Source organism: Panonychus citri, unplaced genomic scaffold (assembly GCF_014898815.1).
Source record: "Panonychus citri isolate SS breed McGregor unplaced genomic scaffold, ASM1489881v1 Contig00104, whole genome shotgun sequence".
In the NCBI taxonomy this organism is placed as follows: domain Eukaryota; kingdom Metazoa; phylum Arthropoda; class Arachnida; order Trombidiformes; family Tetranychidae; genus Panonychus; species Panonychus citri.
The window spans coordinates 239,751-258,217 of NW_026515509.1; the positions used below are offsets into that span (position 1 = coordinate 239,751).

At 31.1% G+C, this 18,467-nt stretch overlaps 1 protein-coding gene and 1 long non-coding RNA gene across 2 annotated transcripts in view; both read left to right on the forward strand.

Annotated features, from left to right (window-relative positions):
* Window positions 1-1,387: 1,387 nt before the first annotated feature.
* LOC128388999 (uncharacterized) lies at window positions 1,388-4,483 on the forward strand. The gene is made up of 2 exons (XR_008325386.1): window positions 1,388-3,160; window positions 4,020-4,483. It is a non-coding gene; the product is annotated as an uncharacterized LOC128388999 (long non-coding RNA).
* Window positions 4,484-5,033: 550 nt separating this feature from the next.
* LOC128389034 (uncharacterized) overlaps window positions 5,034-18,467 on the forward strand; it is a 61,404-nt gene continuing 47,970 nt past the window's right edge. The window contains exon 1 of the mRNA XM_053348542.1: window positions 5,034-5,760. Coding sequence (XP_053204517.1) covers window positions 5,109-5,760 — 652 coding nt within the window. The 5' untranslated portion in view covers window positions 5,034-5,108. The remainder of the gene's footprint in view (window positions 5,761-18,467) is intronic.

Below are 18,467 nucleotides of genomic sequence, written 5' to 3' on the forward strand. Positions count from 1 at the left end.
ATCTTCATCGTTGGTGCAATAATATTACGATTTGAATCATCAACTATTTCCAATGATTGAATACTAATATCATGGAGGAAAATATGATGACAATATCAAAGTAATTACAATAATATGAGGCAAATTTTTTTTCTGATCGCTTTCTACCTTCATGCAATCTTCTCATTATCCTAATCAAAAGGTTCAATTGTAGCATCAATCGAAATGATATTTACTTAATAATAATTGAAGTTTAAGCAGATAGAAAAGTTATCGTTCATTTGAGCTGTTCGATGCAAGTTAATGGCGATTGAGGGTAAGCTGTGGAATGATAGAGGGAGAGTGAGAAGAGCATCCATATGAAATGTATTAATGAGCTTATACATTTAGATATATTAAGTAGAAAGAGAAGAGAAAAAGTGATCTGAATTCTTTTCGCTTTTATCTTTCTCTCTTTCTTTTTGTTAGATTTCTCAATTTCGCTTCATCTCTTTCACTCTCTCAAATTCATTGATAATATATATCTCGTTACATTTTGACAAGAAAAACTATTCTTATTACATGGAAAAGGTAGAGACATGATAGATGCAAACATAGACATTCATTTAATTTCGCATTTAATTTCTATGCATTTTTTGCTTCATTCATCCTCCTCGCCCACTGCTGCTGCTTGTTATTTTGCTGCCTCCAGCAAACAGTTCAATATTTCCCAGCTATAACTCTCTCTCTCTCTCCATTCCTTTCCCCCTGAATTGGATCACTGGCCTTGTTAATATCTATTGCATCCCTATAGATTTACTGTTATTATTATTTATCATTATTATATTGAACCAAATGGTTGGCTTGGTTATGCTGATTTACAGCAGAGTTTTTTGCTAGTAATCTATTGCGAATGATTTCTGCAGTAACTTTTTATTATTGCACAATCAGAGCATAGGGTAGAAAATATCATATTATAATATTGAGAATAAATTTTTGTTCAAGCCTTTGGTAAAATAGTTTAGGTTCTTTAACATGTATTGTATTATAATAGAAAAAAGTTTGATAGCTCTACGAATCATAGTTTGCTAAAATCACCGTTTACAAGGCCATCATGATGAAATGAAACAGAAAGTCAGAGGATAGAAATAATCAAAAGTGAAAAGAGCAAAGAAAGTTTATTATTAGTTCCAGGCATCCCACTAATCTGCGATCTGAAGATGTATTACTCAACGTCGGCTTCTGTTACCGAACCGACCGACTTTCGCACATAAGCCAGTGGAATTGTACTTGGTTTTTAATGGTCGTTCCTCATAGCTAAATTCTAAATTCTAAATCTTTTGCTATTAATTCATCTTTAAAATTGATCCATTTTTAAGAAGCAAGTATCTCCATCTAGGAGCAAATAGTAAAGATATTGGAAGTGAATTCATAGTTAATTGTGAAAAGATTAACTTTTTTCGCTCCTGATGAATTTTAATTTAATTAACTTTACCTGTGAATTTAAAATTGAATTTTGTATTATTATTGTTCATCTCATCACAAGGATCAAGTTGATACCCAAATTATGACAGTTCAACAGTTTCTTTAGTTGTTTTTCTTTTTCTTTTGTTACTCTTAAAACTGAGCTATTATTGCGTCGTAATAACTTCAACCATTTTCGTTTTCTTGGTAAGTTTTGTTGATAACCCAACAAAGGAACCAAAACAAAAACACAATCACTGTACTAAACTAAATTTAATTTATATTTTTCTCCCTTTATTTATGACAAACCTAATGAGTCAAACTATCTTCAAACCTTCAAACAAACGGCACCCATTTCAACTTTATCAAACATGATATTAAACTAATGAAATCAAACTAATGAAATTAAACTCAGACAATTAACTCATCAAGACAAAATTCACACAAATCTAACTAACAATACAAAAAAATATAATTCTTCTAAACTGAACGGTTAGTTCAGTGTCCGTAAGGACCTTCAGGTAATCCCGCTTCAGGATTCCTGAAGAATAATGTATAATGCATTCACCAGATGGTGTCAATAAAGTGAAAATCTATTTACGAATCGCTCTGATACTTAATACTGAATGGTAAATTAGTTTTCGAAACGTAACAAATCTAAAAAATTCTTGATTGATTGTTCTATTGATTCTTATAATCAAAATACTAATATTTGTTTGATTAACTGCAATTTCGGACTTAAAATTCAAGGTAAATTCATTGTTGATTAAACTATTTTAATCTAAAGGTAAAAATCTTCTATTCTGTTTTAACCCAAAAAGAATTTGCTGAATTTATCCCAAATCAATTTTTCTGTCCAGTTGAAACTTTTAACATTTGAAAAAGTTTTTGATTCATATCAATAAAAATGTTTTATGAATTAATCGAATCTGATAAGGGCCATCATTTGATAGTCCAATATGATCATGTATATAAGAACTGTGAAACTAAATTATGTCAAATGAGGGGTAAGCTTCATGATGGGGAATTTACAATTGGTAGTGATCATATTCATTTACCAGAAATGAAGTGAAAATTATCCAACGTCATCAACATGATATAAATTGATGAAAAATCCAACGGAAACTGGTCTTAATATTTACACTTAATTTTCTTTTCTTCTCACCCACAATATCACCAATTCATCTTAAAATAACAATCGATAAACTCTACTGGACATTTGCGTTTTGATAACAATAACAACAATTCTAATTGATTGTCGATATTTATAAACAAAAAAAAACAATTCTATTCTAAAAGGAAAACGGATTAAGAAGAAAAAAACTTCCATTAAAAAGTGTACCCTTAATCCCTATTATAATGAATCATTTACCTTCGAGGTTCCTTTTGAACAGATTCAAAAGGTTTACCTGATCATTACTGTTGTCGATTATGATAGAATCGGAACTTCAGAACCAATTGGAAAGGTGAATCTTGGTTGTAACGCAACGGGTACTGAACTACGACATTGGATGGACATGTTGGCCTCACCTCGACGTCCGATAGCCCAATGGCATTCACTTAAAGACCCAGATGACATCGGTGGCAAAGAGTAAATGTAAATCATCAAATCTCTAATCAGATAATTAAGATATTCTAATTGTAATCCCTTCCAAATTTTCATCAAATTTAATCATCATCATAATCGTAATCATATAATACTTAATGAAAGGAAACCAAACATTGAGCTTTTCCCATGGTGAGAAAAAAAAATTACCAATTACTAAATTGTTACTCTTTCTAAATAAATCACTAAATTGTTAATTGTTGGCTTCAACTAACAATTAACTCAATGGATGAGTTTTATTTTACCAGTTAGAAAGTGTGATTAGTGATTGATCAATTTATCAAGTGATATAATTAATTGTTAACCAATTCACCAATTGATCTCTAATCAATATCCAACTTCCATTGAGATTTGTCATTGAAATTGTCAATGATTAGTAAATCAAATTGTCCAGAAAAAAAATAATTCATTTGTTTCCTCCTTTCACAATGATATTTAATTGTCACCAGAATTTAATTGATTATCCCAATTTCATTTGATTCCATAATTTTCACATTAATTAGTTAACCTTTCTAATCAATCAACTAATTTAAACTCATCAATAGTTAACAATTAACCTCCTTCCAAGATATCGGACATTATTATGTCCACAATTATAAATTAGTAATGATGATCAAACCCTATTGATTAAGTTAATGAAAAGTGAAAGGTGTGATAATGAGCAATTGACACAATTAAATTACTATAATTATTAATATCAATTTCTAATTAACGATCACAATTCAATACTTGTTACCAATTGTAAACCTGTTGACCAATTGACCATTTGTTACCTTTGTCAATGCCTTTAAACTTGAATATATTAATCATCTTGTTACCTTTTCATTTGTCTATGTTAAATTAACTTAATTGTCTTAATTGTGAGAAAATGTCATTTTTCCTATTCTTATATTTGAATACAATTATAATAATAATCAACTCACAATTCGTAACGTAATTAAAATCCTCAATTAAACTCAGTTTTTGTTTTGCTCTGACTTGAGAAATTAAGTCTTTACTTGAAGCTAGTGATAAGTGGACCAAAGGTCTTGACCAAAGGAACCAAATGAAAACCCAACACTTTAATTGACCAGTTAATTACAATTATTGGTTAATTGTTTAAAAGTTTTCACGTTAAAAAGGTTGGAAGTGTCAATAAAAGGCCAACAATTAAACTCATACCCCTTAATCTATCAAAACTAATACGAAATGACCAATACACCGAATGGATATTTGGACATTTGGTGGACAATTTATTAAGTATTAATTAATTAATTCTATCGATTGATTTGATTATGTTGTTTACTTTCAATTGTAATTATAATTTCAAATGCAAGAATCAATGTAAATGCAATGCATCATAATCCCAATATCTTATCCCTCTGGAAAATTGTATTAACCATTAGTGATTTAATTTAATTGCTAACAAATGAACCTTAATTAACTCATACATTAAATATTGTGTTTTTAAGTTTATCCAATTTTTTTTTTCATTGAAATATATTAAATTGATCACAATTAAGTCTTAATTTGGTTGTACGGAAAAACTTTCACTCAATGAGTTTCCTTGGTGTTAATCAATATTGAATTAAACCTATCAGATAATTAAGATATTCTAATTGTAATCCCTTCCAAATTTTCATCAAATTTAATCATAATCATAATCGTAATCATATAATACTTAACGAAAGCAAATCAAACATTTCCAGCGATGAGAAAATTACCAGATTGTTACTGTTTCAATACATCACTAAATTGTTTTCCTCCAATTGCCTCAACGTACCGGCATTTGTTGATTGTTTCTAGATCGAACTGTTCACAATTTTGGTGTCAAATTCAAAATTGTTTATTAAAAGTATAAAAGATGGGATGAGCTCTGATTGAAAATTAATCTATTCTTTTATATTGTTATTAGGATGTAATAGATGGCGTATCGAGAGCGAATTCGTCTCCATCTCTCTCTTGAATTTACAAGCAGTCGCAAATGCTACCGAATTAGTTAATTCCATGGCCATTCCCGAGAAAATTGAAATTCTCTGTTCAACTTTTCAACAAGAATGTTTTCCACCATTTAGAACGTTTTTCTTTTCTTTCAAACTCCATGAAAATGACTGAGAAAATGTGCTCGATTCTAAATTGTAACCTTATGTTAAACTTTCTTCTATTCGTTATTCCAATTTTTTCTACAAACTTTTTCGTTTCGACATTTAAATTATACAGTAAATATCAACGGAAGTGCGAAGAAATTTATCTCCCTGTTTGCAAAGAGATTCGAGTTAATAATAATAATGTTAGTACTTCTTCCTCATCTTCTACTGTTTCCAAAGTGTTAAATAATAATAGCCATCAAATGGACCAAGAGATTTACCAATGTTGGAATTTGATGAGAGTTAATTGTTCAGATGATTTAAAGTTTTTTCTATGCTCCATGTACACACCAATGTGTGAAGAAGATCATCAATCAGTATTACCCATTTACCGGTCAGTCTGTGAAAGAGTTAAAAGTGATTGTGAAGTGGACATATTTAAATTCGGTTTCCCTTGGTCAGAATTCATGGATTGTAATATTTTCCCTTCGTACGGTTTAATGGATAAACTTTGTCTAGATAATAATAGTGATAATACCAAGGAAGTTTCGACTTTATCAACAACTTCTTCGCCAGTTTTATCGTCATCAGTAACGTCATTGTCACCATTTCTACCGTCCAGTTCATCGATCAAATCAGCATCATCAACTCATGAGAACAGAAATCGTAAGAGAAATTTTCTCCTTCTTCTCTTTTTATTTCTCACATTTCGAATCGTGTAAAGTTCTGACAGAGCTAATCATCACCAGCAAGTATTATAAGGTCATTCCGTCAATTCTCATTTCATCTCTAAGGGAATTGGTTATAAAAGTAATGACGATAATCGATAGAAAGTCAATGTTTTCATATCAAAAGAATCTGTTTCATCTTCATCTCTCAATATCCAAATAATGAGTTGAAAGATATATTATGAAGATGAAGAAAGTGAAACATGATGATAATCCTGCGAGAGAGATGCTATTTATTGTTGTAATAGAAAAACATGATAAAGAGACGGAAGAATAAAATGTGACATAAAGAAAAAATAAAACATAGTCTATGTACAACAATCGACGAAATATATTTATTTCAATAAACGAAACAGGGAGTTAGGAATATATATATATAGAGAGAGAGAGTGGAGTGAGGTAAAAGAGAGAAAGAGAGGAAGTGAGAAGATGAAGATGAGTAAATGATGATAACTGATGATAGCTCATTGGGTGAATTTCGAAGTCGTTAACTGCAAAAAAGACGAAAAAAGGAATAGAAACTCTGAAAGAGAGATAAAAGATTATTATCATCATCATTATCTTCATGATGAACAATAATAAGAAGTGAGAGAGATAAAGAGTACGAGGGGAAAGAGAATTAAAATGTTCCAATAATCATTCTTGAGATGGAATTAAATCCGCCTCAATTCATTAAACTACGATAGTATTAATAACTATTCTCGGATGAGAATCAGAGGAATTGAATCGGGAAGAGCAAAAACTTTTATCTTCATTACATATCAATTGTGGAGAGAGAGAGCAAGAGAAGAGAGAGAGAGAGAAATTCCCACTCCACCCTCACTTTTCACTAACTTCTTAGTGTCAATTTAATATTCTCTTCAATTGTAATGGATAAAATAACGTGGCAATGATAATACTTATCAATAAATCACAGTCAGAGTGAGAGGGACAAATAGATCGAGAAACTTTTGGTTTATCAATTATTAATCTTAATATAATCCCAAACCCATTGATTGTGATTAAGTTCACAATCAGTTGATTGCATGAAGATAATAATGATTAATGTGAAACAATTTACTAATCAAAGTTAAACAATCAATTGTCTCAATATTATTATCAAGAGAAGCTTTTGAAGACAATTTATCTCTCCCTTTCTGGTTCTCGGTTGGGTGGAAAACTAATCATTCACCTCATTAATATTTTCCTACCTCTTGATGATAATTAAACTTGATTATTTCTAATTTATCCTAATTGTTAAAAGACTAATAGAAAAATTATTAATTGTACTATTAGTTTATTGTTGTTGAATTAAAAGCAGAAAATAATTATGAATACACAAAATTGCTTATTATACGTTTTAAATTCATCCCTTCAGCTGATTAACAATTGGGATAATTAATCAACATGCAGATGAACAAGTAAACTGATAAATATTTTGATTTTTTGTTACCATCAATTGATTGAGTTTATCATGGATTTTGTGAAATCTAAGTTAAATTAGTGAGTTGATTGCTACCATTAGAATATTGTTAACTTGAGAAAACAACAATCAACATGAAAATAACACTGACCACTTATGGATGACCTTTTTTTCCTTAAGTGTTGACCATATCATTGGTTTGATTTAATTGTCAACATAACATCATCATCATTATCATCATTGAGCTAATTCTTACTTTCTCTTTCCAATCTCCTGATTTGATCACAATTACAACTGAACCATAGCTGATCTGCTGATTTTCCACTTGCTCTCTCTCTCTCTCTCTCTCTCTCTCTTGATTATTACGACTCCCACTTCATTTTATCACTTCATACTCTTTGGCGTATTCATTGAATACTGAGAAAAAGAGACTGAAACAAATCAAATCCCATGATGATCAGATTTCATTATATTCTCTTTTTTCTTCACCTTCATCAAATGCTATTGTCCAGTGAGTCTTGTTATTATTATTGTCGACTGGTCATTCTCAAGATTAAGATCTTATTCTTATAATAAATCTGTTAATTTGTGGGTTTATCTAATTCTCTTACAGTTAATAATATCAATCCCATTCTCCATAGACACCACCACAGTTTCAAGTCTAAGAATTAGGTTCATGTTCAGAATTTCAATTCTCGTCACCATGAAGTTACTACTCGATGGTACTCTCTTTGATATTATCTCACTCAGATTTTATCATTACCATTGTCTTAATTTTTGCTTCATTTGATTCAGTTATTATCTGATTGTTATCATATATAAGATTTGCTCAAAGGTCATGAAATAAACATTGAACAAAATTTTCTCTCCCCATGTTACAATAAGTTAACATGGGGAAAATCTATGTACTAATATTAATAGTTACTCTGTAATTCTTTGCTTTATTTTGCTTGTTATCATTTTGACAGAATTTTTTCCAAGTTGTTTTCTTTTTAGAACTTTGTTCATAAAAAATAAGAACAAGGAAGAAACAAGAGATTAACTTTTCTTGGTGGAAATTTTCTGAGAGGAATAGATAAGAACAGACAAGAAATTAGAAGAAAATTTTTATTCCCTTCTTTTTTTTTGGAAAAACAAAGTTTCGACTTCGTTTCCTTTTTCGTTCTATGTCAATTAAGGTAACTTGTGTTCTTTTTTTTCAACTTCTTCGTCTTCTTCGATCTCTCTATCTACCATGGGAAAGTAAATGGATGAAAATTATAATAATTCTGCTTACAGGGAGTTATCATTTCGCTTATTCTTATACTCATCCATCTTTCAGGGTTCATTTTTCTTCTGACATTCTGAACCAAATTCTATCTCGTTGGTGACACAAATGACTATGTGGAGTTGCTGGTGTCCAATAGACACAATCAGTAAACTGTATCTTAATCGAATTGTGAAAAAAACTCGATAACTTAGAACTTCCGTTGGTTGTTCAGAAGAAGAGAAGAAAAAATTGTCAAAAATGATAAAGTAAAAGCTACTTGGCCTGAAGAAATTTTCGAACACAACTTTTGAGACTAAAATTCTATTGACGTTATTATATTAATAAAGAATCTTTTCTCCGTTCTTAACCTCGACTCACCTTGTTTTCGAGTAATAATATTTTCGTAACGTTGTTATTTCCCTGGTTTCGATTTTTATGAGAACAAAAAATCATGATCATTTATCGAGTATTCCTTTCTAAATCTGGTTCAGATTTATTTGGTCTGAGAAATTGGATCGAATATCATTGCTATAATGATAATGAGCATCTTGTTCATCGAATCTCAAATTTCATTATCATGATAATCGTTATGAGAACTATCATCATCATTAGAATCAATGGAATCATTCAATTGTTTTTCCTTCTTTTCTTTTCTAATAAAATTCTTAAGTTTTCATCTCTCTCTCTCTCTCTCTCTCTCTCTCTCTCTCTCTCTCTCTCTCTCTCTCTCTCTCTCTCTCTCTCTCTCTCTTCAATTGAACTCAATTCGATGAGAAAAATAAATTTCGTCCAATCGAAAGTTCTAAAAGCGGAAGTTAAACTTTTTACATTCCCTTTAATTTCATTTCATGGTGGATTGTAAGAAATATGAATTATAGAATTGGAACCTAAGACTAATGGAGAAAAAGCAAAATTTTCTTTTCTCCAGATAAATCGTCAGATAATCATTCTGTTGATCAAAGAAAGAAAAAAAGAAAATGAGAGATGTAGACTTTCCCATCCTTTATCATAACTTGGAAGAAGAGCAAACAGATATGTAAGAGTAGCAAAAATGCTCGAACCGGAAAGAAAGAGTCAATTCAATAAATTCCTGAATATACCGAGCGAATCATAAAGCATCGCCATGGGAATCTATTGAACCATTTAATGGGTGTTAAAATTTGGCTCGAAAAGAGAAAGGTCAATAAAAGTTGCGAAATTTGCAATTCCATGTCAATTTTTTGCTTCTCTCAAACAAAAGTCCATCGTTTCAAAGTCAATTTCAATTTCTAACTAGTGAATCTGATAATATCTCAACTCTCTTGATAGTTAAATTTTTAATTAACTCATAAAATATATATTTATTAATAGAAACCAAAAATTCTGACCATAACCATGGCTGAATGCATTCAACCATTTAGCTTAAACTAAACTCAACGTTTAGGAATATAAATACATGAAAAGTGTTTTCGAAGTAAATTAAATTGAATGAAATTGAATCGAGTATAAAGTAAGGCTACTTTTTTGCTTATTTACTCAATTACAACGAAACATTTGCAAAACAAAAACTCTGAAAGTTCTGATATTAACAAGAAATGATAACATGATAAGTTACATCATCTTAACATCATATTTCACTTATAGTTGTAACTTTGTATTTCTGTTAATCAGAATTTGATAGGCATGAAAGAGAGAAAAGCTTTTGGATAATATTACAGTTCCAATAAAAAGGTGAACAAAATTTTCGATAAAATTTTGAATTCTAACATTTGGAAATAACCTTTATTTTCATGGAAATTTGTTCCGGAAAATCTCACAATAAATCATTGCCTATCCTTCATTTGGTAGCAGAGTAAATTTATTGGACTGTTGAAACATCAGAACTTAAATATTATTAACATTTCATGATGGAAAACATTGAAAAAGTGTAACACTAATCCTCGAAACATTAATGATTGATGACATTTCATCATCCTCATCAAACTCATGATAATATTGATTGAGAAAAAAACAACAAAATATGCAGCTCATTGAATCCATACCAGGAAACATTTTCACACCTCATTGGACAATTAAAAGTTCATTCATCATGATAATCAGTTTCAATTGATGACAAACTTACGAGCAATGTATCATCATGATTGTTTTATCACCATTCCTATGAATATATGTGTATAAATGATGACAGATCTACACCCGAATCATGGTAAACATTTCCCTCTGTCAACTTCCTGTTTCATTATATGAAAATTTTATTCTCTCTCTGTTTTTTTTATTTTGTTTATTGAAAAGACTTCATTTTGAATTGGATGAAAATTTCATATACAGTTTATATCATGAATTCAATTTCAAATTCATGAGTCGTTGTATTATTAGTTTTACTTTTACAGGTTAAAGAAAACAAATAAACAATCGGTATAGTAGTATCCCATACCCTCGAGACGCTCCACCCTACGGGCGGAGCGTCACGAAGGTATGAGGTCAATTCAAACAACACATAAAGAGTTGAACCACACAAAAGAAATGGAAGGTTTTAATTAACATACAAAACGACTGTTTAGACTAAATTGTAGCTGATTAAATACAATTAAGTCTTGAACAATAAAGACTTGCTAACTCTTCATACTTGAAAATAAATCTTACTAGTATTTCTGTTGAAAGCAATATACTTTTATTATATAAATGAAATTAACGAACAATGACAGAAAGATAACATAAATGTGCACAATTAATGAAGAGATTTTGGATCAGTTATAATCGGTAGTAACAGTTCCAGTGTGATCAATTTGTAATATATTATCGTATTCACAAAATAACAATAATGTTGCTGTTGTGGTTAGAGCTGATTTGAATTGAAACTCTATTCGCATCGTTCCATATTTGTTGTTGTTGATATAATGCCCATTTCCTTGAGCTCCATCGGGTGAAAAATCAAAAGCAATTATCGGAAAATTTTCTTTGTAAGTTTCAAAGTCATAATTAAAACTGTTTGGTTGGCCAAGAACATCATGAACTCCTTGGAAAGGTGTCATACACGCGAATGACTGGAAATCCATTTCATATGCTTTACTAGGATATTGTTCACCGTTGATGAAACAAGAGATTTTATTCAAATTGAAATGTTTAAAGTTATAAGGACTTGAAGATAAATTTCCTTCAAAAACAGAATTTTCCATGAAAGCTACAAAACAGCGCCTGGGTATCTGACCGACGATAGCATTGTCGATTATTCCACTTGGTGAAGTACTATGTATTGTATAATATTTAACTTCTCTTCTAGTGATAGGATATTTTAGAGCACTAGATCGCAATGCATTTTTTAGAGCAGATTGCATAATTGCCGTCATTTTGTATTTATGAACTGATAAATAAGCATCTTTCAATATTAATTCAGGCTTAAACGTATCCTTGTTGAGAGTGTAGAAAATGAAATCAGGTTTTTGTTGGTAAAGTTTGATGCGTATTGGAATCGCTCCTGGTAGAGGACGATGCTGTGTAGCTAAATCTATGTCAAGAGCTCCAATTATTTCGAATATCGACCCCTCTGTTTCTCCTTTAGCATTAGGTGTTGCAAAAGATGGACGAAGAACTTCTGATCTGAAGGTTGATATATTGTCAGTAATCGAAGCTGAGTTTTCAAACCAATAAGCTGCTCTTCCTCTAGTCAACTTTTCATAGTAAGGTTTATTCAGAAGAGTATGAAAGAAACTTACATAGCTAAATGTAGAACACGATGAAGATACTTGTTTATCTCCAATTGTTACTTCGATATCTCGAAAAATCCCATTTAACGCGTTTTGACAGAGCTCTAAGTTCTTCCAGTCTTCAAGTTTAGGCTTTTCCTCTGCCAATGGCTTGTAAGAAACACTCAATTTCAAATATAATCTCGACTTATTTAGAGAAATCAATTCGTCCTCGCTACCAGTTATATAGAATTCGATCGGACTCTCTGAAGAAATAGCTGCTAGAGGTCGATAAGAAATTTGAACAGATTTTTCGATTTGATTCGTTATCTTCGGTAGTTTGAAGAGATCCAACTCAGGAAGTAAATACATTTCATGAAGATTATCTGCTGATGACATTGTTTATGTAATCAAAACTGTTATTTTCCTTTTTTCGTCTTTTTATTTATCTTTTTTGAAGATTTCACTTTTTTATTCTGTTTTATAGTTTTCGGTTTAGTTTTGACACGTCGTTGTTTGTTCGTTGATAGCTTCTTCTTGAATGATGTACTACTGTTTCTTTTACCATTAATATCCTTACTGAGAACAGGTTTAATTTTTGTTTTACTTCTGAGTTTACTGATTGGTTTGACGGTTTCAAGATTTTTACCATCAATTTGTTTTTTGTAATACTCAAAAAGATTGTCAAAACGCATCACGCTTGAATTTAAGTGTAGCAAACGATGTACCGAATTCAAATGATGGTATATTTTGTTTGCTATCTTTAATATTGATCGAGATTGATTCGAAATTAGTTAATCGAAGTTTTCGTTTTTGATCTTGCGGAAAGTAGATTATTAAATTTTCTCCATACTTAGCATCACTTTTTGTTGTAATATAATTTAAGATCGGTTTTTCTTTGTAACCGAAACAGATTGGCTCTATTATATTTGTTTCTATAGTAAAAACTTCGTTGTACAATACATTGACAGGTTTTTGACTTGTAATTGATAATTGTTTAGGTTTGAGTTGTGGTAAACCAAGCATTTCATTTGTTTGTTCATCAAATACAGGCATTATATGAATTTTCTCGCCATTTTGTAGTGATATCTCTCCCGATGAAACAGTTAGAGTTTTGCTCATAAAATTATAATAAAACTCTATTTGTTTAGAAAATATATCATCGTGTAATGTAGATATTAGATGCTCGGCTAATTCTGCTGGATTATTTCTCCATTCAAAAGTTGTAGTGATAGGTTCTAGAGCTGTATACGACCTCGAAGTTATTACATCCAAGAACTTGACCACGATGAGTTTTTGCTCAGACCAGGTGATAGGGATACATATTTGAGTTAACGCAACAGTCCAATTTCCTGTTAAATTATGTCTTTTTGATAAAAGATTCTTGAAGTTACCTGGCGAGTTATCAACGAAAATTTCTTTACAGCAATTGCTATTTAGAATTATATCGAACTCGTCATCATTCATTTTGTTTATCAGTAGGTTTTTTGTTGAAAACAAACGGTGATGGTAAAATGTATCCTAGGCAACTGCTCATTAGAGAAATCCAAAGTGACTCTCTTTCAGCTCCAACACTTAAATTTATAACACTCACGAGTACAACTATAACTATAATCACAATTTGCGCAATGAACAAAATAAACTCAGGGTTTTTCTGTGAGGTTATATTATTCATAGTAGGCAATCTCTGACTCTGGGATCCATTTATTGTACTTTGATGAGAATCCGATCCATTTGACTTTAACCCAGTTACGTCCATTTTCAGTTTTAGATTCTACAATAGATTCAACTTTGAATGTTTTATTTGGTGTCTTATTTATTTTCTGAATTTCTTCGTTGTAATATCTCTGTAGATTTTCAGATCCTTCTTTATTCTTCAACTTGTATAAAGTTTTTAAGTCACCTTTTACTTTATCAGTAACAGTAAATAATTCTTCAGACCAATTAGGTAAATATCCTCGATTGAAGGCTCCAAGATGTTTACTGATTCGCACTTTATCTCCAAATAAAAATTTATCTTTATCGTCGTCTCTTATATTCATGATAGTTTTACTGTACGAATTTTTGAATAGAAAACTGCTATCCATGCTAACCGCTTTGAATGGAGTAGTTTTTATTGAGCGATGAAGAGAGTTGTTATATGATTCTGCTATATCAGATAGATGCTGAACCCATCTTTTAGTGTTATGACTTGTCATGTATCGAAAAATTCTGTTTTTCAATGTACGATTGAAACGTTCAACTAGAGCACATTTGATGGTTTGATTTCTTGTCGTGAAGAATTTCACTTTTTCTTCGTCAAGAAACTTTTTAAATGTTCCATTTACAAATTCCTTTCCTCTATCAGTTTGTAAATAGAGAGGTTTTTGCTCAGAAAAAATTTTACGGAAACATTTCACTATCTCATGAGGTTTTTTTGACTTAATTGCGATAGCCCAAGCATAACGAGATAATACATCGATAACAGTCAGAATATACTTGTAGCCGTAATTACTTTTTGCTAAAGATCGCATATCAGCTAAATCAGCCTGAAATTGAAACATCTGATGAGGTACCCATGTTTTATTCCTTGGAAATTTCCTTCGAATTTGTTTATGTAGAGTGTACCCATCCTGCTTCGATAGCCATTGTATAACTTCTGCTCTTGTTATACCATGAGCTTGAGCTTCTTTGAATAGTGGATTGATACCTCCTAAACTTCCTACACGCTTTGGGTTAAAATAAATTTTAGATAGAACCACACCATGATTAGCCATTTCAAGGAATAAACCATTTATTTGATCTTGGACTGACTCTTTTTTGTTCGAGATTGATTGGTTTTTTCACATATTTTCTTTTTTTATTACTGACACTTTCCTGTATATTCATCACCTCTTTTATACTATCTGGTAAGTCTTCGATTCTATCTATCTCATCATTCATGGATTCAAATTCATGAGGGTGAGCAGTTTCTGTGTTTTCATCCGTTAGATTGTGATGTCTCGGTGCGTAGAGTATCAATTGATTTGGTATATCATGAATATCAGCTTTTTTGAGTATATCAGGAAGAAATTCGAATCCTTGAACATAATTTTGTTGTTTAATTGCGTGAACAAGTATGTCAACTATATCACTACCAGTTACGGGACTATTTGCAGATGGAACAAGCTCTCTATCTTCGTTATAACAACCTTTCAGAGCTAGTTTAGATAATAAAGAGGCCAACGTTTTTACTTCGTCAATTGTAAAGCAGCGTTTAAGGTCCAGGATTTTATCTGATGTTTTATTTTTCTTGGTTATGTTTTCATTAGCCGATGACGATGTAACTATGGTTTTACGAAACATTTTCACTTTGCAATAGCGGAATGTAATGACGGCATTAAGATTTGGAGGTACTTTATATATTCAGACAATGCTGAATTAGTAATTTTTCTTTTGATGCACGTTTTTTTCGACAATTTATGGATCAGTCGTCTATACTGTTTGAGTTGTTGTTTTTGAGAATCACTGATAATTAAGTTTTCAAGAAGTAAATTCATTGTTATTTCATGAAGAGCACTATTGAGATAACTAGAGCAGTTGAGAAGTTTTATAACCTTCAATTTATTAGACTCAGACCTCGAGATACTCATGAGTTTGAATAAATCAAGACAAAATTCAAGGTTTTTAGACATTATATCGAGTAAACAGTCTGTGTGATAGAAGAATTATTTGGTATTACGTTAGTTCTAAGCCTGAATTCTTCTAATGTTTGCTGTGTTGTATCAATAAGAAGGTACCCGTAAGGTCTTTTTGTAGCGTCTTCGTATACAGCAAGGAATCGTTTGAGTTTTGAAGGAAAAAGCTGTGAACCTAACGAACGAATTTGATTCAGATCCCTTCGATTTTTCATTAGCACTATTATCTGACTATTTAAACTAATATTTCTCATTTCTTTACCTTTAGCAAATAGGTTTTGAACAATTAATATAACACTGAAACCAAGATGGTGGCTTCCTCTTGTAAATAAATTAGAAACTTCGGTAGTGTTTGATGATTCAGCCATCAAATCATCTAAGATAACAAAATCAGGAAGATTCTCAGCGATTTCTGACTCTGAAGGTATTCCGTGTAAATAAGTAACTTCACAGTTTAATATCGGGATATCGTAAGTTTTTTGGTATATCCCGTAACACCAAAGAACTTTTAGTTTTTTTGGTTGATCAATTTGTATTAATTGTCTATGAAACTTAAGAAAATCACGAACAAAAGCTGTTTTACCACAACCTGTGGGTCCTGCTACTAATGCTGTAAATGGGTGATTAAAAAGCAAAGAGGATGATGCGACTTGCATAATTGAATGTACGTAAAGTTCTAGCAACTAAAGTAAAACTTACTATGATGTATTTAGTGAAATTTTGGTGGTTAAATATGATTCTAATTGACGATTGAGATATCAATTTAAATCTTTAGGTGGATGAATAACCAAAAGGTAAAGTAGAGTAATCACCTTCATTAATTCTTCGTTTGTCATATACAAGTCTATACGCTTTTTCGTATTCATTTGACATAACTATGTTATCTTTTGTTGACTTGAAAACTAGTTGGTCAACAAATATCTTATCTACTGGCCCGTTTTTAACTGAGTCCTTGATTAGCTTTTCAATAGTATCGAAATTAAGTTTTTCTCTTGTTTTATAGTTTAAAGTAATTCCTTTTATCTTACAACAATACTGTAAACTATCATTTTCTAAAACCCGAACCTCATAAGCATAGTTTTTAGGACCTCCAGAAACGAATTTCGTTATGTATGCTTCTTTTCCATACTCAGAAAGCTCGTCAGTCAATTCACCCAAGTAATCTCCTAGCGTTAACTTATAATTTGCATTTTCTTTTTCGACGAAGATTACCGAGTCTGTATCAAAATAGAGCAGATTTTTATCCAACCTCTCTAGAACTTCATAGAGTTTAAGTCTTGCATATGCAGTTGTAAAAGCAGCAATCACTACATTTGAGTGTTTAGGGTCACGAACGAATCCATCTGCATCTTCAAATTGGACCATCATTGTGCTGTTGTTTACTAGAAACGCATCTAAAACAATCTTTGTTTGATCAGTTAAAAGTTTGAAAAACTCATTTGGTTGATCAAGATATTTGACTTGGGTTAGATTCGGTCGTTGCGCAAATTTTCCCCAAAAGCTATTAGCCATTAATTTAGCTTGTGTACGTAATGATGGATTTTTCTTGATATTATCTCTATCTAATTTAATTCCTTCTTTCGCTTCATAGCTTGAAATATAGTTATCTTTTCTGTTTCAGTTATAACGTTTGAAGGATAACCACTCGCTTCAACTTTCAGCTTTAACCACTTATCCATAAATTCGCTGAACAAACCATCTTTTTTAGTTTTCTTATCGTAAGTACAAAAAGTTGGAAAATTCCATACCTCAAAAACTTTTAGAATTTTATAACTTTTTTCAAGAGCCTTATTCAATTCTGGTGTTGTCCAAGTGCCAATAAATGCTCTTTCTGTATCAGAGTGGTTACAATCTACTTGTGACTTCATTTTAGCGCACTTAACACAAAGTGGAAACATTAATTTGTTGTCAATTTTGACAGGCAAAACAGGGATATATAGATTTCTCGGTGCTATAACCTCACATAAAACAAAACCTTGATATTTACTGATATCTGTTACTTCATTATCAATATCGAATCTTATTATATCAGGGTGTCCGATAGGAAAAGAACAGTACTTAACAACATAAGGATACAGACTAGTAAAATCATAATAACGAATTTTTTCATCTGAAACAACTTCGTGGAACAGTTTTATCGCATTAGTTCTACCTCCAAAGAAAGCGTCTCTTGGATCCAGAGGCGGTTTTTTCTTCATTTTATCCTGCAAATATCTGTCATACAGCTTCATCATTTCTTTATCTTTCATTTCCCTTGCTTTGAATTCACACTCCCATATTATCTCTAGCTTATATCCAGATTTTCGTAAGTCTTCCAACTTATTGATTGTGTTGCAGTGAAGAAAATCCATTGATTTGTCCAACCATTTTGTATTTATTGAATCCCGATCATTAGGAAAACACTTAAGACACCCATGGAAAAAACAACCTAAAAATTCGTATACAGTTTGTGATTCAGCATGAAAACCATCAACATAATATTTACCGAGTTTTTTTTCTCTTATTATCGTAATTTTTTTATTATTTGAAATCCAGTCTATCCAGAAATTAGCAATGACAGAGCTTTTTCTTCTTGGTTCATAACCTAATGAAGGTATCACGGCTATAGTTTTGTTTTTCAAGTAGAATGTTTTGAAAACCTCCATGCAAGCTTGAGCTATAGTGATACATCTTGAA